Here is a 20,642-nt window from a genome sequence, read left to right on the forward strand (position 1 = left end):
TGTGTGCACTTTGGTTGCCACAAAAACCTCCCCACTTAGCTAGAGCCTAACCTCAGCTAGCATTGGCTAACCAGAGTAAGACCCTGCCCTTAAATCTTTCTCCATGCAAAGAATGCACTGAGAGGTCCAAGTCAAACGAGAATCTTCCTCCTCGTGCAGCTGATTGGGTTTCTTCTTTCCCCTCACTTTGTTTCTGTGTATAATAACCTCTTAATGCTGCAAACATGGAGTTCAAGTAGTGGTTTCTCTCTCACACAGATCCTGTTTTCTTCCCCCCGTCTCTCCTCGTGCACAGATCCAGCTCCTCTGTGCTCTCAGCCTGTGCAGCTCCACCCACCTGTAGATAAAAGCCAAACCCTCACCAGTGCTGCTGTTCAGCGTCTGTCACAAACTCCTTAAAAGCTCAGTGATACCACAGCAGCAGCAGCAGCACACACAAAGGTAAGTGATGCATCATCAAGTCTTATAGTTAAATGTGTTCATTTTGATTTGGTTTTGCTTTGGCATGGTCGTCTGATTGCAAGGCAGAGATTGGATCATTTTCCTTTTTTGCCTTTTGGGATTGCACATGCAAAGGAACATGGAAACTGAGAAGCAAGTAAATGTATCATAAGACATCCTACTTCACAGCTGTGAAGAATGGGCTGAGATGTCTCCGCAGATCACATCTGACATTTTTCCCAATGCAGAGAAAGAGGGAGAAAGAAAAGAAAATCCAAAAGAGACACCTGGGAAGAATAACCTGGGCTTAAGCTTGTTAAAATAAATGCACAGTGCAGCGTCTCGGCAGGATTTAGCACCAGTTAGTGGAATGCCTTGACATTTTAGAAAGTTTAGGTGCATGTTTTTCAGGACAAGAAAAACATGCACTTTTTCCTCCTGTGTTTATGGATAAGAAGATTTAGGTGTTAAGAGCTTTTGAGCAGTAATCTGTCCCGCATAAATAAGAGGAAACAGGATTTAAGAAAAAAGTCTCCTCAGCAGAACACTGGTGCTGCGGGCTGGAGACAGAAATTTTTATGCTTCATTAAATTTTCTTTTAGAAAACCTCTTCTGCTTCTTCGTTGTCTTCTTCTTCATTGTCATGCAGAAGTGAAGGTTTTCAGAGTTTCATACTGCAAGCCAGACTTTAAAATAAATTTTCTGATGTGGTGGTTCAAAATGACACGATGCAAAGCGATCAGACTTATTGTATCTTTATCCTCTCAGCATAGTTTAAGGACATTAAATCTCAATGTGCACCTGTCCGTAAAGCGTAAAGAAATCATGTGTCCATGTTATGATCATGTTAAATATGTCAAAGATGAAGTTGTTTGGGTTCATTCAAAAAATTTTACACTGCAAAAGTGGCATTAAAGCAGATTAATTTGGTGCCAGCAGAGCCGCACATGTAATGAGCTATACAGACTTGTGTGATGACTGAGGCGATAAGTTTTGTAAGTGGGAGATGTGAAATATCTTTTTTTTCTCTAAATTCATGTACCATTCTTTAAAAGCAGCACCCGTATCTAGGGTTATATATTTATATTAATAAACTACAACTGTTAATATGGGTTTTGGTAATTTAATAAGCTGTGGATATAAAGAGGTCCAGACAGCTCACATCAAGATAAGATGATCAACCATTTTTCCTTAGCAATAACATGTCTGGACCTAACAGACATCCAAGAAGCTTGCATGTGTTTTTCATTGTTTTTCTAGGACTGCATTTGTTATGTTGTCAGAAGAGGAAATTTGTAATAAAGTTCAACTCAATCTGCAGATCAGTTTTAAGTTACTTAAAAAGTTTGGATTTTGAGAATGAGACTGTTTGAAGCCTCGCAAATGTGGTCAGTTTGGGGTTTTTTGGGAGGGTTAGTGTTTGCGTCCAAGGGCCAGGATGTCGCTGTATCTGCTCAAGTGAGCACTTGAGTTTTTTGGCCCCAGAAAAGCTTCGCCATTTAAAACTGTTACAACATGCTGCCAAATAGTAAAGAAAATGTATTTTGGTGGCTTTTTGATGAAGAGTCGCAACTCTATGCTAAATGCTAAATCTGAAGCAGCTATTAGCGTAGTTTGGAAAAAAGACTGAAAACATATATTTAAAAAACCCTTTATATGTGTCTGTAAGCAACAATGTGTATGCAATGTGACAAAGTTCCTTTAAAAATTGCTGTAGTAAGATTTTAAAATATGGAGATTTTTTTTTTTAATCTTTGAACATAACCAAGCTAGCTGCCCCCTCTTGTCTTTGTACTAAGCTAATGCTCTTGCTAGCTTTCATATTTACTTTACTCTCAGTGTTTGCATCAAACTTTCATCAAAAATCACAATATTTCCCAAAATGGTGAAATATTTCTGTAACCATTTCTTACAGTGAACAGAAATCAAGCTATTTATCAGCTATTTGGCTGTATTTTAGGTCAAATTATTCCACTATTTAAGGGATACTTCATCTTGTTTGCTAGGAGTATCTGTGAGCATGAGGTGATTTCACATATTTATTACTCTGTTAATGTCTCTTGACAGCTCTCCTCTCCGAGTCTGACTCCTTTGCAGTTCTCACCTACCAAACAGGAAGTGTTTATGCAGCTCTGAGGGAATGTGCCTCTTGATCCCACAGCTGCAGCCTCTGTGATTTCAGGCCATGTGTCCAAATGGTCTCGTGCTACTGTGCAGAGTACTGCAGCCATAGAAATGTCTCAAATGATGAAATCAGGTTCACTTTATGGCAATCTTACAGTGTTAATCAAATACAGATACTGTTAATGGTTCCACATTAGCTGCTGTCCTGACACGCTTTACTTTCTTTCAAAGCCACAGGTGGTAGCTCTGTTTCAAAACACCACTTTGTAGTTCCAGCTTTAAATTTTGCAGATTTATTACAAAGTGACTCTTATCTAAACTCCTAAGTAGAAGGAGTCCTAGTTCTTATAATCCCTCATAAATAGTGTGCTGCGAAAACATCTGGAAGTAGGAAAAGGGAGGAACATATTTTTTCCCTGAGTGGCATATTTTATGGTGTGACTGTATAACACATTAAGCTTCCCTTGGCTGTTGTCATGTCACCAGTACAGGCGATGTATGCATGTCACATTAAGCCGTAAATGCTCCCCAGCCCACTTTATGATTGCAGTAAAATTGATATGAGTGCATTCAATGATTGATCAACTGTAGAGGTAGAGGAAACCATCAAAATGAAATTGCTGGTGATAAAACCCAAATACAACCCTTCTCAAAGCAACATATAATCACCACCCAGTCATTTTTAAATATTAGACTGCTCCCAACCTCCAAACTACAGCAATTACTACTCCTCTGGAAGGGATCATATACCGAATCGTGCTCGTGATTTTAATATCCTCAGTACTATATTGCAAAACCATTCATCTTAACATGTTGGAAACCTTCAGTGGTTTTTGACGTCAGTTTGAGGACAGAACTTGGCATGTTTGGGTCTTTACCAGCACATTTTCAGAGGTGTATTTAAGTAGAAACACCAATAAAACATAGTAAAAGTTATGAATTTACATTATGAAGGCTTGACAGAAATTAGAGTCTGATGTTCTTGCCATAAGCATGACTTGAACATTAACAAGCATGTGAAAAAGAGTTTTTACAGTTCTCTATGCAGTAAACTTACTGCTCTTGTAGGAATTACAAAGGTAAGTATCTCAAAAATTGTTTGCTGGTCTGGAGCATTCCGTTTTTGTCAACTCAAAGACAGTCTTCTCAGCAAATTCATCCTAAGGTCAGACCACACAACTCTTAAAGAAACTACAACAAACACAAGAAATACAGACTCTACAGGCCTCAGTTAGCATGTTAAATGTTAAAGTTCATGATAACACGATTAGAAAAAAATTAAACAAGTGTGAATTGTTTAGTAGGGTTTCCAGGAGAAAGTGTCTTCTCTCTAAAAAAAACACTTCTGGTGTTGTAAACCTAATGGATGGAGATGTTTGGCATAATCCCTAATGCACAAAAGCAAACAAAGCATATCAACACGAACACTTAATATCAAACGCATCACAGTGGTGGCCAAGTGATGATTTGGGTTCGTTTTGCAGCCACAGGAATTCGGCGCCTTGCAGTCATTAAGACGACCATGAACTTCTCTGTATGGACTTAAATGTGAGACCATCTGTCTTTGGACAGCTAAAGCTTAGTCCAAATTCAGGCATAAAAAAGGGCAATGATCCCAAGCACAGCAGCAAAATTATAACAGAATGGCTGATAAAAAAAAAAAAACAATTAAGGTGTCACAATGGGTCAGTCAAAGTGCAGGCATGCTGTGGTAGGACCTTAAGAGAGCTGTGCATACATGAATGCTTCCAAATCTCAATATCCTGAACAAACTTTGTAAAAAAAAAGAGGGGTCTAGAATTGGCCCACAATGATGTGACAGACTGTTTAAGTCAAAAAGAAAACTGTTACTTTATTACTTTATTTATTTAGTTAGTTATTGCAACTAAAGGTGCTACAAGCTATAAAATCAGTGTGCAAGTAACCTTTTGCTTTTGTAGCCGTTTGATCCATTTTTTTAAGAGTCAGGCCTCTCCATGCTTTTACAAAAAAGAACAAAATGCATCCAAAGGGTTAAAATAATATATATGTCACGTCTATATTATTTTTAAGATTTTTATTGTTGAGTTGGGGGTTTTTTTTTGTGAAATGTTATATTTGACCTCATTTGCTTTCCACAGTATTTAAATGAAAACATGTGTGAGGGGAAATCACCATTTGGTGCTATCAACTTTCCAACCACCTGTTTCGCGCATGTTTAAAATTTGCATTTTAAAAACAAAGCGAGTGGAAAAACTCCAGTTTTTTTTTTCCAAATATGCACTACATCTGGATGGAAAGTTTACTGTGGACATCTGAAATGTGACAGCTGAACTTCTGTTCTTCTACACTGGACGATATTTCCCAGTGAAATAGTAAGTAGAAAAGCACAAACATTAGCGCTTGAGTAAATATAGTATCTGATTGGGAATTGGAAAAACAGAGGCAACACAGGGTGTGCTGTTCCCTGATTTGCTCATAACTGGAAATCTATTTATGCAGCTGCAGAATTCTCCAGTGGAGTCTGTGGTTTTAGCACAGTATTACTGATCAGATCTGATTATTAGCCAAACATTGTTATTACTTTTAAAAATATTCTTTCACGGGTCCATTTTTAGCACCAGCTAAATACGAGGGAGACCAAGAAAGATTGCGGCAGAGACCGCACAAAGTTCAAGGGAAAAGTCTAAATCTGATGCAAGCATTTCTTTGTTGCTGTACCTATAAATCTTCCCTATTTAAATCAAATTCGATAAGATCCAAACATAAACGTTCTCATCCTTTCTTCTCATTGAATTTCTTTTTCTTTAAACATGGAAACAACCTAAAGTGTCTCTTCGGTCTGGGTTGCTATTAGTTGCTGTCCACTGACATCAGATACTCTGTTTTGACAGAACTCAAAAGCTAATAGGAAAATAATTCTCCTCCCACTCCAGTTTTTGCCCTGAAATGAAAATTGTGGGCAGGCACTCTGTGACTTGTGGTTCCTACAACTGCAGGAGAGGGAAAAATATGTCAGTGAGATGGGTGATGAGGTCGGGTGGACTGCGTGGGTGTATGTGCAAGGCTTTTCAAAGGATAGAGTGAGCGGTGAGCAATTAAAAATGCATCCAGGTGCTACATCCATGCATTGTGGGATTTGAGGCTGTGTGTAGATGTGACATCAATGGCAAAAGCTGAAAGATATATATATAAGAAAGCAAAGTTAGCAAAGATGGAGAGATAGGAAGCTGAGCTGGGGAAGCGTTCACACCCATTTTTCTTCATTTTTTAACTCACTGCTTAGGGGGGAAAGTTAATATTCTCACTATGAAGATGAGCAGGAAGAGGGAGAAATGATCAAAAAGTTACATGATGATTGAGCTGAGATGAATCAGCTGCTTAGAGTGAAAACAAAAGAGAAAAGCAGCACAGGCTTGGAGAATAACCTTCAGATTAGTGGCTGACCTGCTCTGCCACCTGAGCTACAGCCAGTATCCACCCAGCCTGTGAAAAAGGCAAGTAAACAAAATAGACTGTATTGATGAACTGAAAATCTGAGTAGTAATGTAGTTTGGCACCCTCTATTGAGCCACTTGCCTCACTACAGGTCCTGTCTGATAGATATCATTATTAGTAGAGCTGTTTTGACTTTATTTTCCTATCATGGTTCTGGATACAGTGAGTTAGTTGTTTTTGGCTTCAGGTGTGTGTTGTTGTCCTTGTCTGCAGAAACTCCAAGCATACCCACAGTGTGAGTACTCCAGACTGAGACTGTAGCGGTGGTGTGTTTTTCTTATAAAGGTTAGCATCAGCTCACATAAATTCATGCAGTGGGTCGCACGTATACTCAGGTACATTCCCCAGATGTCGTCTTGGCGCTCGTGTTCCTGTCAGCTGATTGTTGCATTCCTTTGTGTTTGTGTGTAGGAGCTGAAAAGCGTTTCCACATTACACTGACAGAATTGTTACACACATTATTGTATGAGAATATTGTGTCTTACGAGGTCAGATGGGTTTGTTTTGACCGTCCAAAAGCGATGTTCATATTTTAGTGTGTTTTGACTCAGTCTATTTAAAAAAAAAAAAAAAGGTCAGTTGAAGAGAACAACATCTGTATTGTTCTTGGGTCTGCTGGAGCTCAGGTAGTGAAATCCCCATGGCAGGGTTGTTGAAATGAAATAAAGCATGATGCTGAAGCCTGAATCATGAGCCAGATCATTTCATGCTTTCTTTATGTTAACTTCAATTCAATTCAATTTTATTTATATAGCACCAAATCACAATAACAGTAGCCTGCCTCAAAGTGTTTTACATTGCATTGTAAAGACCCTACAATAATAGAGTCATACCCTAACAATTAGATGACTCCTTTGAGCAAGCACCTGGTGACAGTGGGAAGGAAAAACTCCCTTTTAACAGGAAGAAACCCCAGACAGAGCCAGTCTCGGGGAGGGGCAGCCATTTGCCGTGACCAGTTGGGGATGAAAAGAGGAAGACAGGACAAAAGACACATTCAACAATCCTAAATTCACTTTGACCTAGTCAAAGTTTCTATGGTGACCTGTCCAGATAAAAAGAGAGGAACCTTTGTGACACTAAGAGCTTCCTAACCCATCAGTATTACTGCATAGTACTTTCTTTACTTATGTTTAGTCATGCTCTTGGAAATGATGCACAGTGAAGTTTGGCATTGTTTTGCTGAAGATAGCAATGTCTTCCTAGAAATGTAAAAATATGTCTGGACTAATTTTCTCACGTGACATCATGTGCACAATGCTTGAACGTTGTCCACCATATTGGACTATTGCTATTAGTGTACTCCCCAAATGGTTGGGGAGTACCAGATGGTTGCCAGATGGTTGCAGACCAGTCTCTAGGCTTAATGGTCTCTAGGTCTCTAGGTGTAATGGGGCCTTGTTCACTTCATCCACTTGATCCTACATTGTGACCATGATTGCCATGCATCCAAAATGTTGGATAAGTTAACACCACACTGTCAGAGGATGTCTGGAAAACCTCAGTACATATTCCATTCATTTGCTTCTGCTTATCCTTTTCAGGGTCACGGGGGGCGCTGGAGCCTATCCCAGCTGTCATGGGGCGAGAGGCGGGGTACACCCTGGACAGGTCGCCAGTCTGTCGCAGGGCTCAGTACATATTGTTTAGCTTTAATAGAGCTTAACACTTTATTTATAAATGTATAAATATTTGAAGTATCATGGTTGTACAAGGCATTCACAAGGTACTGATATCTGAACATGGACATAAAAAAGCTCTGCCTAGTTGTTACCGCTTCACATTACTGTACTCCTCAACCATTTTAGGCTCGAGAGAAAAATTCCAATGGTTCCTGAAAGATGACAATTGTTTTTTTAATCTTACAGCCAAAATGACAATATGTCCATTATGCCAGTATAAATCCTGCTCAGTTAGCTTCTGGATATTGTTTTGAAATTGTTTTAGAATTCTGAAGTTTTTCTCTTGCATTTGGATTTGTTCACTAACAATGGTCTCAGCCATTCAGCATTAATTTGTAGCCTTGACACTTGCACACAAAGGCTTCTCTGTCAATGATCAGTATGTATCATTGGTGTTGAAATTTCAAAAGTTTGCTTTATATCCTGCAGCACAGTTAGTTTCCCACTCTTATTGGAAAAGAAGGACCCTCTGTTTAAAGTACAAAAGCCAAGCCCGACCACAGGCAATTAAGACTGGCACCCGTGTCTATAAGCAATGACATGCCTCTGTTCCTCACCGTTTGTTTATCAAGCAATAGATTCCCCACATCTGGAATAAGTCAGGAGAGGAACCCAGAGGAGAAATGGAAATGTGATTATTTCCAAAGCCAATCTAGAGGTGATAAAAGACTGGTGGCTCATCACCAGGCAAAGCCAGCTGCGGTTGTATGTATTGGCAAAGAGGCTGAGAGGAACCAGGAACCACAGTGGGCCGAGTAGTCTTTGTTGCATGAGATTGTCATCGAGTGCCGGGTGTGGAGGTGTCTGAAGAGATTTCATCAAAGCTGAGGTCATGCACAAGGTGAAAGTTTAAATCATAGAAGGGATTCTAAGTGGATTCTATTTGGTTGTTGTTGCAGAGAGGAAATATTTATTGTCAAGCTATTCGTTCAGGGACACAGCAAGACCATATTGTGTTGAAAAAAGATGTTTGAGAGTAGTTGTTTTTCATCTGCAGCTTTTGTCAGGTTCACTGTGAAACATAATTGTGAATGCATAATGGTCATGCCTAGTTACCTGACTAGACTAAACTCTGTCCAATAATTTTGTCAGAAACAATGATTGTGTCGTGAAAGTGTCATTATTAGAGCGTGTGCTTTTACTTTAAGCACCTCATAACTACATGCTTCTTGATAAAGAATTGCAAACCTTTCGTTGTGCCGGGAGAAGCTGTTCCTCTTAAATCTTAAAACGAAGGTGGAAAGCAAATACATGAGAATTTTACTGCAGCCGTTGTGATGGGAAAAGTGTAATAACCCAGAACAAAATGATTCAGGTTTCTTTATTTGTTGTGTTATAATGTTTGCCACGCAAGGTACTCAAGTATCAAAGCTAAACACATAGTGCAATGTCATTAGAATTCAATACTTATTGCAATTTAGTCTGTGGTCTAGACGCTCCAATTGCTTTCCCATTAAACCGTCTGTAAACCAAAAAATGACTGATGATATCGACCGTCTGTAAATAAAGGCTAGCTGTATAATTAAGGGCAGCTACCCTGACAGCGTGACACAATAAGTTAATAAGCTTCAATAAACTCTTCAACTGTATCACAGCACCACAACACTGGTGTAGAGTGGACCGTGCTTGCGTTTTGATTCGGATGTTTGTGTGCACTTGCCTGTATTGAATGTCAGTTGTGTTCATTTCCATAATTTGTTATACTATACTTGCCACTTGGAAAAGCCATTTTTAATCTCAATAATACCTTTTATCTGGATAAATAAATTATATATATTGTATAAAAGATCTGCCACAACATGTCCTACCAAATATTGTCTGTTGCCACCTCTTCAAAATTTGGCTAGACATGTGTATACTTTATACAAAACAGTCGTAGTGTGTATACAGATGTGCCTAAAAAGTGGCCGGCCAGTGACAGGTGTACTTACTGATATGGTCTGCTAAGTGTACCCAATAGTGTTTAGCCACAGGTGTACCCAATGGGGAGAATAGGAAGGAATTTTTATGATGTTTTTGCAACAAATTGTTAATTAACTGTTTGAAAACGGTAAAACCTAAACTAAAACTGCATAGAATCAGTCGCCTCACAGCTAATTTTTGCTCACTATGACAAATGGTGTGGGGAGGCAATGCCAAGGAAGAAAAATAATAATAAAGAACTTAGCCGAGCATAACATGTACTTGGGTTGTTTGCTTTGCAGCAAACCAACCCGTTAAAACTGGGTATGTTTTTGTATGCTTTATGTCTCTGAGCCATGAAGAGTGGCATATCCTTGGAGGTCCTCTTTGTTATTTCCTTGCCAAACATGTGTTCCTTTTTTGTCTGCAGAGCGAATTCCCAACGTGTGAAACCATGTTCTGCTTAGAAGCTCAATATTTGAGGATCAGTCTCCTGCTGGCTTTATAGCTGAAAAAGATTAAACAAGTGATTTTGCTCCAAGATTGAATGTTTGGAGATGCACGAAAAGCAAAAGATTGTCTCGCCTAAAATGTGACATTAAAACGCTGACATGACTGAAATTCAGTCAGTTGGCAAATCGTTTTTTATTGAAGCGGTCTGTTCTTTTTTTCTCTGGAAGAAATTCATTAAAAATGTAAAACAGCAGCTGAAACTCTGGAATTTTAATGACTATTTAAATTAAATGTTCCAACAGTGAGTTTTCAAATATTTTGTGCCTAAGGGTGGATTTATGGAACCATTGCATAGGTCTTTGAGTACACAGAGGAAAGGACTATGGGTATGCAACCAACACAGAACTGTTTGTGTGCAGTCCTCCAAAAACAGCCCAGTAGTGCACTGGTAGAAACATTTGCTCACGACAAGGAAGATGCATGAACAAATATAAAAAGGCATGCATAATGGCTGCAGTGGTCCCACTTTCACTGTATTTAACACTTTGTTCCACATTATGACCTACGTCTCTTTCCTCCATGAACCAGCTGCACAAATGTAACGGGTGCTTCCCCATGTTTTGACTCAGGTGGTTTCTCTAATTGGGGTGATATCTCTGTAACTTGTCATAGACCTTACCCATAGATTTCCATGTATTTACGTATATCTTTGCCCAAGTTAGCTTTAGCCAAACAACAGAGCATTTGGGTAACAAATTATGTGAGTGCACTGACATGAAAGAAACACAAAGTTTGAATGCTGAGGAAGTTTACTTAAATATTAACGATATCAGTTATCAGTTATTTATGCCATATGGGTTATTACCCATATGGCAGCACGGTGGCACGGTGGTTAGCACTGTTGCCGCACAGCAAGAAGGTCCTGAGTTCAATTCCAACATCAGGCCGGGGTCTTTCTGTGTGGAGTTTGCATGTTCTCCCCGTGTTTGCGTGGGTTCCCTCCGGGTACTCCGGCTTCCTCCCACCGTCCAAAGACATGCACTTAGTGGGGATAGGTTAATTGGATAATCCAAACTGTCACTAGGTGTGAATGTGTGAATGAAAGTGAGTGCGAATGGTTGTCTGTCCCTGTATGTTGGCCCTGCGACAGACTGGCGACCTGTCCAGGGTGTACCCCGCCTCTCGCCCTATGACAGCTGGGATAGGCTCCAGCGCCCCCCGCGACCCTGAAAAAGGATAAGCAGAAGCGAATGGATGGATGGGTTATTACCCATATGGCATAAATAACTGATAACTGATATCGGTCAGTGTTGATGGGTTACATTAGGGTAGTAGCAGCAGCAACTGCTTCATAGTAATGCTTTCCAACAGCTATACACACATGGCACTTTCAGTTGTTCTTCAATTTTTTACTTCAGGTGTTGAATCTAAAAATTGCACCAAATATATAGAACCACCAACCAGTCTTCTAACAATCTTCCTTACAGGCTTTCCTATTACCTTGGTCTTCCTGTGACCACTATGAACTTTAAACATAAAGAAATAGTTAGATTAGGGGCAGTTTGCGTATATAGCTGTATTTTACCTTGTTAAATATTTGGGGTTCAAGCACAAACCATAAGTCTGAAAAAGTTTCATAAATTAGGTGTGTTTGTTGTTGCTTCCCTCTGAGGTTTAATCCACAAAAGGCAAAGAAATAATGAGTGAACTGATCCTCCACAAACAGGGGAGGCAAACAAACCTAAACAGACATTTTCATCCCAAATGTTTTGCTAGTTCTGACAGTTAGTTACAGTCAGTGATATTAAAGGCCATGTTCTTCTTTGAAAAACAAAAAGGTGATACAGATTTCATTACAATTTGTCATTCAGTTATGATCATATCAGTTCTGAAGCAAAAGTTCACTTCAGGAGTGGTTGTGAATCAGTGTTGCAGTGCTTAAGTGTGATCTTTTTTATTCTTAATGTTGTTGTTTTTTTAATTAACTTTCAGTTAACTGTGAGTTTTATGGCATTTAGGTTTTTCTCTGAACATTTCATTGTTGGTATTGTGCTTCAAACTATAACAGCTCTCATAAGAACAGACTCCACAGCTTCAAGCAGTCTGACCTATTTGACCGGACTAGAGTTTCACTCTTTCCTTTCAAAATTAATCTCTAGTCTATATGTGCTGTTTAATCACATATTTAAACTGGTTTTCTTGAAGCATTTAGATCCAAGACATCATAAATTACCAAATTCTGATAAGAATCAAACCCAGCTTCAGTAAGCTTTAGCTTTAGTACTTCCAGGCTACACTTGAGGTGTTCATTCATAGAGCTTTTCACTGTTTACTCTCACTGTTATCCTTCAAAAACTCAGTGAACGCCTGAACTTAGAACCTCCAAATTTCTCCAAACTGACAGTTAAGCTTTTGACTGTCCAAACTGACAAGCAGTCCTCAAACAGTAACTCCCCCTTTTAAAGTTTTTTAATTAGCCTTTTACTTTACTTTATTTTTTTATTTATATAGCACATTTAATAACAACAAAATGTTGACCAAAGTGCTGTACAAAGATAAAAATTACACAGTAACAAATGACATCAAAGATAAAAGATAAGAATGATCTCACCTTGGATAAGAGCCTCAATTTTAAAAAGGACCGCTGTACAACAGAGTTCATTTGTTTCTTAAAGGTAAACTTATTATCCAGTATAACCCCCAAATTTTTTGCATGCGGTTTAGCAAAAGGTACTAAACTGCGCAGGTCAAGATCTGGGGTACTGGAATTACAGCTTGGTCCAAAGATGATCACTTTTTTTTCCTTGTTAAGATTAAGAACATTTACGCCATTCAAGTCTTGACTTTATCGGGACACTGAAATGACAGAAACGAGACCTTAGAAATAGGTCTAAAATTTGCAAGGACAGAGGAATTAAGATTAGGTTTTTTGAGGTTTTTTAGACTTTTAGGCACCAAACTGCAAAAGGTGCTGTGTTATGTGTGTTGGTATTTTGTAAGCACAGTAGTTTGAATGTTGAATGCACAATGTCAAAATCGTCTGAAGCACATCCAAGACTCTTTCTGTCTTTGAGTGCTTTTTAGTAGTTTTTTCAATTACTGGAGATCGACACTCACACAGACTCGAACTTGAACTCTAAAGACTTTACTGAAGACTTTTTACATGCTAAGCTATTATGTTGCCTCTTGGCTTATCTCAGGATCAAACTTATAACCTTGAAATATGTAGATATTGTTCAATAACATTATGAGGCTTTTAGAAAATGGTGGAGAGAAGATTCTGAAAGCTTCTGCTGGTAGTTTTCTCTAGCAGTTAATTATTTGATATTGAAATATGTATATAGTTAGATGAGAAGTGCAGTCACTTCACTGTAAGTGGGTCCTGGGTTTATGTCCACTAGTCAGCTGGGGCCTCTCTGTGTAGAGCTTGCCTGTTCCCCCTGTTCCTGTGTGGGTTCCCTCCCACAGTACAAAGATTCCAAACTGGCTGTAAGTGTGCATATCTGAATGGGTGTCCACATCTCAATGTTAACCATGCAGTAGATGGCAACCTGTGCAATAGCTACTGCAACATATTCAAATCAACCCTAACATCTCTAACATGCTGATTTTGCAGAGAAACTAGACACATAAGTATTTCCATTCTAAAAATAATCCCCTGGAAACATCCAGCCAACACAACTTAGCTTTCTTTTTAGAATAATTGCTCTAAAAAATGTAAGCAAGCCTTCAGTTATTGCAGCTTTCCAAAATGTTTGATCTCTTTGGTTCGGTTTCAGGACACACAAACACTGCAGCTGAGGAAAACATGCATTCACCCATCAGTGTTTATTTTCACACAGTGCTTTTGGCAGTGCTTAGCTGATCTCCTTAGCGCAGACATGTTTAAAGAATTAAAGATTATGTTCAAAACTGGCCACATCCCCTGTGGGGCCTCTTAATTATAATATGTATGTGTGAATCACTTCAAGGATGTGGGAGGCTTTTACACAGTGTTTCTGAAAAGATATCTAAGCTAGGTCACATATGTGCAGTGGAGGGTTTGGGTGATTTCTTTGGTTTGACAAGTGAATTTTGTAAGCTCTTGAAACCTGGCATTTGAATTCATCTATGTACCAGTATGGTTTAAGAGCATGGCCATAAACCATTAATAGGCTTAATTATTATTATTTTCTTCTCTAAATAATTAAATGCTGTTTGCACAGCATTTATCCCATTGATGAGTAGCACAAGACACCCTAAATGACCAAACTCTATTCACATTAATTAAGTAAATTACCTAGAAGTAAATAATACATTCATTATACAAATATATGTATCAATGTCAACCAATAAAGCTGTTTACTTGTGATACAAATTGTGAAGTTTATTTGCTTTTACAAAACAGCATTTTCTGTATTTTATGGGAAGATGTGTAGTGGTTTTGGAAATTAATTGATATTCATCTAAAGAATCAAGATACCTTCAAGATACCCTCAAGGATACCGCTAACGAGATATATAGATATGATATGAAGATAGATACGAAGATTTTTCATGTTTGTAGATGCTTTCATTTAATTTCACTGAAATCTTTATATCTGTCTTATAGTTCCACTTTTTGTTTCTCAATTGCAGAAAATGGTGGCTGTATCCCTCCATTCTTTCTATCTTCTCATCACAGTGTTACAGCTATGTTTACTATACCTTGCTCATGGTGGGGTGTATTATGGACATAAACAGCCACCCCAACAGCCCCAGCCATTGCCACAATATGATGCATATCCACAGCAACAGTTTCTGGAGAATGAGATGCCAATACTTCCTCAGTATGGACAAGAGTTTCCTCAACCACCATTGCACATGGGTAAAGAGAGACCACTGACAGATGGCAAAGGTGAGTTCAATATGTTTGTGAAAAATTACTTTTAGCTCCTGCATCTTTTCTAATACCATAATTAATAAACTAACAACCTGCTGTAAAACAGATCAAATACGTCAATGGGTCCTTTTTACATATTTATCTATATATTCTTTTGGGTTTTTTTGCCTGTCCCGTTTGGCTCTTTTGCCATCAGAATTATTGTCTAAAGGCAAAGAAAGATGCCCAACGGATTTACTTTACCAAATCGACCAACCCAGCCTTGCCGTATTGGTCTATTTGATTCGCCTTTTGTTGTTTATTTTATTTTAACCTGCTAAATAAAGGACAGACTTGACTGGGGAAAAGAAAGGGGAGAAAGAAAGAGGGAAAGAAAAACAGAGGGGAAGAGGAATGGTGATAAAGGGCAAAAAAACAAAAACCAACAAAATAAGCAGACAAAAAATACATATATCAATCACCTGGATCACCTGTTGAGAAAGAAAAAAGAGAAAACAAGCAGAAAAAAAGAGAGCAATATAATAAACAACATCATTACGATGATCTATGGGAATATAACAGTAAATACTAAATATTAAAAATTATTGTGCAGCACGTAAGATCGACATCGACATATTTATCTGTATATTCCAACATATGACATGAACTAAATTCTTAGCTTTTTTGCATTGACTAACTAACACCTTTTTACTAAAAACTGCCTTCAAATTCCATTATAAATACAGGGGAGATGGCGTAAAACTGACAAGATATTAACTTAAGTGCACTGCTACAATAAATTAATTATTTACATGGAGCGCTCCCTGGTTTTGAATTTTCTTTCTTTCTTTTTTTTTCTTGGTTTTCTTTCCTCCTGTGCTTTTGCGACTTACTTTACAATAGATTCATTATGTCTGTTTTCATTATTTCAACAGCACTGTAAATAATTATTTTAGTTCATTATTTGTTCATTTATTTATAATCAAATGACCTAATAAGGGGTCATCCATTTTCAGATGCAGTGAGTAGTAACTGTATTAAAATCTTTTTAGTTAACATCGATCACTAACTACTGATAACCAGTGTTGGGGAGTAACGGAATATGTATCGCCGTTACGTATTTAAAATACAAAATATGAGTAACTGTATTACGTTACAGTTACTGTTTAAAAAGGTGGTATTCAGAATACAGTTACTTTGTTGAAATAAAGGGATTACACGGCGTTCTTTTCCTGTTTCATATGTTAGGCTATCCCCTCTCTATTTTTGGTAATTCCACACCAGTGGAAACCCAAACAAAACACACATTAAGAGGCTCAAATGCCTGTGTCTCAATCTCGCGTCTCATAATGACGTGAAGAAATATTTTTAAAAATGATTTGATATGAAGGCAATAGGCCAGAGTATTAAAGGCATAGCCCTAAAGAATGTAGCCTCATGGGCAGTGTAGTCTGTGCTGCAGGGAGAATGGACTGCCATACCCGTTATGTGTCTGTGAGCGAGGGAGGGAGAAAAAGGTGAGTGGAAAAGTACGAGTTGTCACAGAGCAGAAACATCTAAACAGTTTCTGCTCTGTGAGCAGAAACTGCATGTAAATATAATAATAACAACTGCAGCCAAAAAGAGTGCCTGACGAGCTCAGTTGTAGGTACGTTATTAAGACTACACTGTACACTGTGTTCGTGTTTTCCTCCGAAACAATAAGTTCCATTGGAGCAGCCTTTCAACGCCTCTCTGTCTCTCGCTAGCAAAGCTGACCCAGACAACAAAGTAAAGCTAGTTTTCGGCTACGAGCCCGACACGGAACCCGACATATTAGCCACAGGTCCCTTTACTATGGTTCAGAGCCACGGACCTGTTTTATATACGCACCGAATAGTTTTCTATACGAGATGACTGCAAAAAGTGCAGCCGTACCAAATGTCCACCCTACTGTTACTCATTTTATATTAAGATTTAAAAATCTAGTTGCTATTGGTATGGCGAGTAACCATAATAGTAATAGTAATGTCGCAAAAAGCAATAGGACATTCATGTAGTTGTAAAAAAGCATGATAATATATTGAGTAATCCAAAGTATTCAGAATACGTTACTCTCATTGAGTAACGTAACGGAATATGTTACAAAATACATTTTGGGGCATGTATTCTGTAATCTTCCCAACACTGCTGATAACTGATCATGTCAGATCATTATTTAGTGGGTCAACACTTACCTCTTTTAGTATTTTCCTTGACAGGACAAACCTTTCCCAGAGGAGCTAAAGGTCCACGCCCTCCTGTTCCAGGGGTAAAAGGTCTCCCAAAGGGACTGCAAGGAATTCAAGGTACCCCAGGGCCAACAGGACCACCAGGACCACAAGGCCCTCCTGGGCTTCCAGGACAGGGATTGCCAGGTTTACCAGGAAAGCCAGGCCCTCCTGGTCCTTCTGGCTACCCAGGAGTTGGAAAACCTGGTATGCCAGGATTGCCAGGAAAACCTGGAGGACCTGGATTACCAGGATCAAAAGGTGATCTTGGTCCTAATGGTGATGTAGGCGTAACTGGACCTCCTGGGCCTCCAGGACTTCCAGGTCCCTCAGGACTCCCTGGGATTCCAAAAGCAGGAGATCAGGGACTTCCAGGACAGCGAGGTCCTCTAGGGGAGCCTGGCCAAAAAGGTCTGCCTGGGCTTCCTGGTCCTCCAGGCCCCAAAGGAGACAAAGGACTTGGTATACCTGGTTTTCCAGGCTTGAAAGGGCCTGGTGGACCACCAGGTCCACCTGGACAGGTGGGCATTGCTGGCATTGGTAAACCTGGTATGAATGGTCTTCCTGGACATCCAGGAATACCAGGAAAGCCTGGTTCTCCTGGAGAACCAGGACTGGCAGGGGCACCTGGTGAAAGAGGCCAACCAGGCGTACCAGGTGTACCAGGAATTGGAAAACCAGGAAAAGATGGTTTCAGTGGGCACCCGGGGGTATCTGGAGGGAAGGGGGAACCAGGTCTCCCTGGTTTACCAGGGAACCCAGGCTTGCCAGGTTATGGTAAACCAGGGTTTCCAGGACCTAAGGGTCATAAGGGACATGCTGGTCTTCCTGGAGCACCAGGTCCAAAAGGTGATAAAGGTCACCCAGGTCTCACAGGTGTCATTGGTCCCACTGGTTCAAGTGGAATACCTGGCCCACCAGGTCCAATAGGCCTTCCTGGTAGTCTTGGCTTCCCAGGATTAAAAGGAGATGATGGTGTCATAGGACCAAGAGGAAATCCAGGAATAAAGGGTCAGACAGGTCCTCCAGGGATTCCCGGACAGCCTGGTAGATCAGGAGAGGGTGGGCAACCAGGACCAAGAGGCTTACAAGGGTCCACTGGCCCAAAAGGAGAAGCTGGTGTTAGGGGTTTACCTGGTGCCCCTGGTGTTGCAGGATTAACAGGAACAAGAGGAGAAGGAGGACAGGCTGGAGAGAAAGGCCCCCAGGGACCACAAGGTATTCCAGGGCTTGCAGGACCAGGGGGCCCAATTGGACCCCCTGGGCTTCCTGGACGAAAAGGCGATGCAGGCTTAACAGGTAAACCTGGCTATCCTGGTGAGGGAGCCCCAGGACCCACAGGTCTTGTTGGTCCACAAGGTAACCCCGGTCCCAGTGGTCCTCCTGGATTTCCAGGGCAACCGGGACAACCTGGACCCCCTGGACCTCCTGGACAACCTGCTACATTTCCTGACCTTGGACAGATCCTTCCTATGACTGGCCCATACAGTGGCCAAAAACAAGGTTACAAGAACCCAAATGGAGGTGAGATTGGTGGAAATGGCCCTGAGCTGCCTGCATTCACAGCTAAACTCACAAATCCATTCCCCCCTGTGGGTTCCCCTGTCATCTTTGACAAACTCTTGCACAATGGCAATCAGGACTACAGTCCTCAGAATGGTGTTTTTACCTGTAGCATACCAGGGATCTACTACTTTTCTTACAACGTACACTGCAAAGGAAGTAATGTGTGGGTGGCACTGATGAAGAATAATGAGCCAGTTATGTACACTTATGATGAGTATAAAAAGGGATTGCTAGATCAGGCTTCAGGGAGTGCTGTACTCCCATTAAGAAAAGGAGACACTGTGCATATACAGCTACCATCGGAGCAGGCAGCAGGACTTTATGCTGGTCAGTATGTCCACTCCACGTTTTCTGGATACCTACTGTACGTTATGTAATAAAATATAAAAAAAGGTGAGAATAATAGCACAGATCTGACCATAATGTAAATAAAACTACTTAAGTCACAAGGTACAATGTAGGTCAAGTTAAACGGGTTACATCGAGAATTGGGAAGATCTTCTTTAGTTCTTACTGTAGTTATTATTATTATTATTATTATTATTATTATTATTATTATTATAATAACAACACTGTATGTACCACAACTCTATTTACTTACAAAGAAATATCAGAAAGGGAAGTTATAAAACCATGGCCAAAATTTGTATATAAATGTTATGATAAATCACTTGGCTTTTAGCCATTCCATTGTCTTAATTACACATATATTATTATATTCATCTACAGAGAGTATATCATGGATTCTGATAACTCCTCATACAGTGCAGATTTACAGTATATCTTCTTTTTATTCACTTGACAGGACAGCAGTTTCTGTTCTACAATTATAAACCGCATACTGGGCATGTAAGAACCTATCACTTTATTTTTCTTAGTTATAAATTACAGTTGGGTTATGTATTAGGGTTCATCATGTAATTATTAAATTATTGTTAGACTTTTTTTGTTTTTTGTATTGTTGAGCTTTTTAATATGAAAAGATATTCATATGCATTTTACCACACTTATTCACTTAACAATAACATAACCATTGGCTATTTTATTAAATTTCACACCAGTCCACACAGTCCAAAACAGAACAGCAAAAAAATATACATGTTTGTTTTGTCCACAGTAGTTTGAATTTTCCCTTTGATGTCCTTAGTTTTTTGTTGTTTTTTTGTAATAAATATAAACTGAAAGGTATGTGTGAGTTTGTCAGTATTCTCTGTAATTTATTTGTCTGACTACTGATTACTTGGATTTGTCTTGTGTGTTGAACACTAAATAGAGAATTCATTCCAAAATGCAGGACACATAAAATAGCAGTACCCATTCATATGACTGTGCCACTTTTTTTCTTTGGTTGTTTGGGTGGTTTTTTTTTTTGTTTGTTTGTTTGTTTTTTCCAAACTGAGGATAAGCCATTTTGGTATGACATTCTTTAAAAGTACTTTTCCTAATATTCCTTTATTTTCAGACAAAAACTGTGCTGTAAATACGTGAATTTTGATCTTTGTTGTTTTTTCTTGGCAATATGATGGTTTAATAAAAAATTAAAAAAAATTTAAAAATAAATAAAATTTCGTCTTGACCTAATTTTTAAGATGATGTTTGTGCTTTGCAAAGCAAAAACATTGTGCTTTATAGATTCCTACACCAATAACAATCAACAAGAATGAAAAACATGTAGCCAAGACCTTAATCAACACAGCAAAATTGAACTGGACCATGTCTGGACTTGATTCTTTGTGGTATAGATTCAACAAAGTGCTGGAAACATTCCTCAGAGATTTTGGACCATATTGACATGGCAGCATCACACAATTGCCGCAGATATGTGAACTGCACATCCAAAATGTTAATCTCAAAATGTTCTGCCACATCTCGAAGATGCTCTACTGGATTGAGATCTGATGACTACTGT

General features: G+C 39.2%; 1 protein-coding gene across 1 annotated transcript; it reads left to right on the top strand.

Moving 5' to 3' along the window:
- Nucleotides 1–385: 385 nt before the first annotated feature.
- Nucleotides 386–19,203, top strand: LOC146608288 (uncharacterized). The gene is made up of 3 exons (XM_085347579.1): nt 386–441; nt 14,696–14,954; nt 17,159–19,203. Exons 2-3 carry the CDS (start codon nt 14,699–14,701, stop codon nt 19,108–19,110), a joined length of 2,208 nt encoding a protein of 735 aa, XP_085203705.1. The 5' UTR covers nt 386–441; nt 14,696–14,698; the 3' UTR covers nt 19,111–19,203.
- The last annotated feature ends 1,439 nt before the right edge of the window (nt 19,204–20,642 follow it).

Source organism: Diplotaxodon limnothrissa, linkage group LG23, assembly GCF_057381915.1.
Source record: "Diplotaxodon limnothrissa isolate DT_005_m linkage group LG23, D_limnothrissa_male_GT1.1, whole genome shotgun sequence".
Classification (NCBI taxonomy): Eukaryota; Metazoa; Chordata; class Actinopteri; order Cichliformes; family Cichlidae; genus Diplotaxodon; species Diplotaxodon limnothrissa.

What these genes read in the sequence shown, in the direction of transcription:
- LOC146608288 (XM_085347579.1), top strand. Translation starts at nt 14,699, where the DNA reads ATGGTGGCTGTATCCCTCCATTCTTTCTATCTTCTCATCACAGTGTTA. An exon ending in ACCACTGACAGATGGCAAAG is followed by an intron (nt 14,955 to 17,158) that starts GTGAGTTCAATA and finishes TTTCCTTGACAG; the next exon opens with GACAAACCTTTCCCAGAGGA.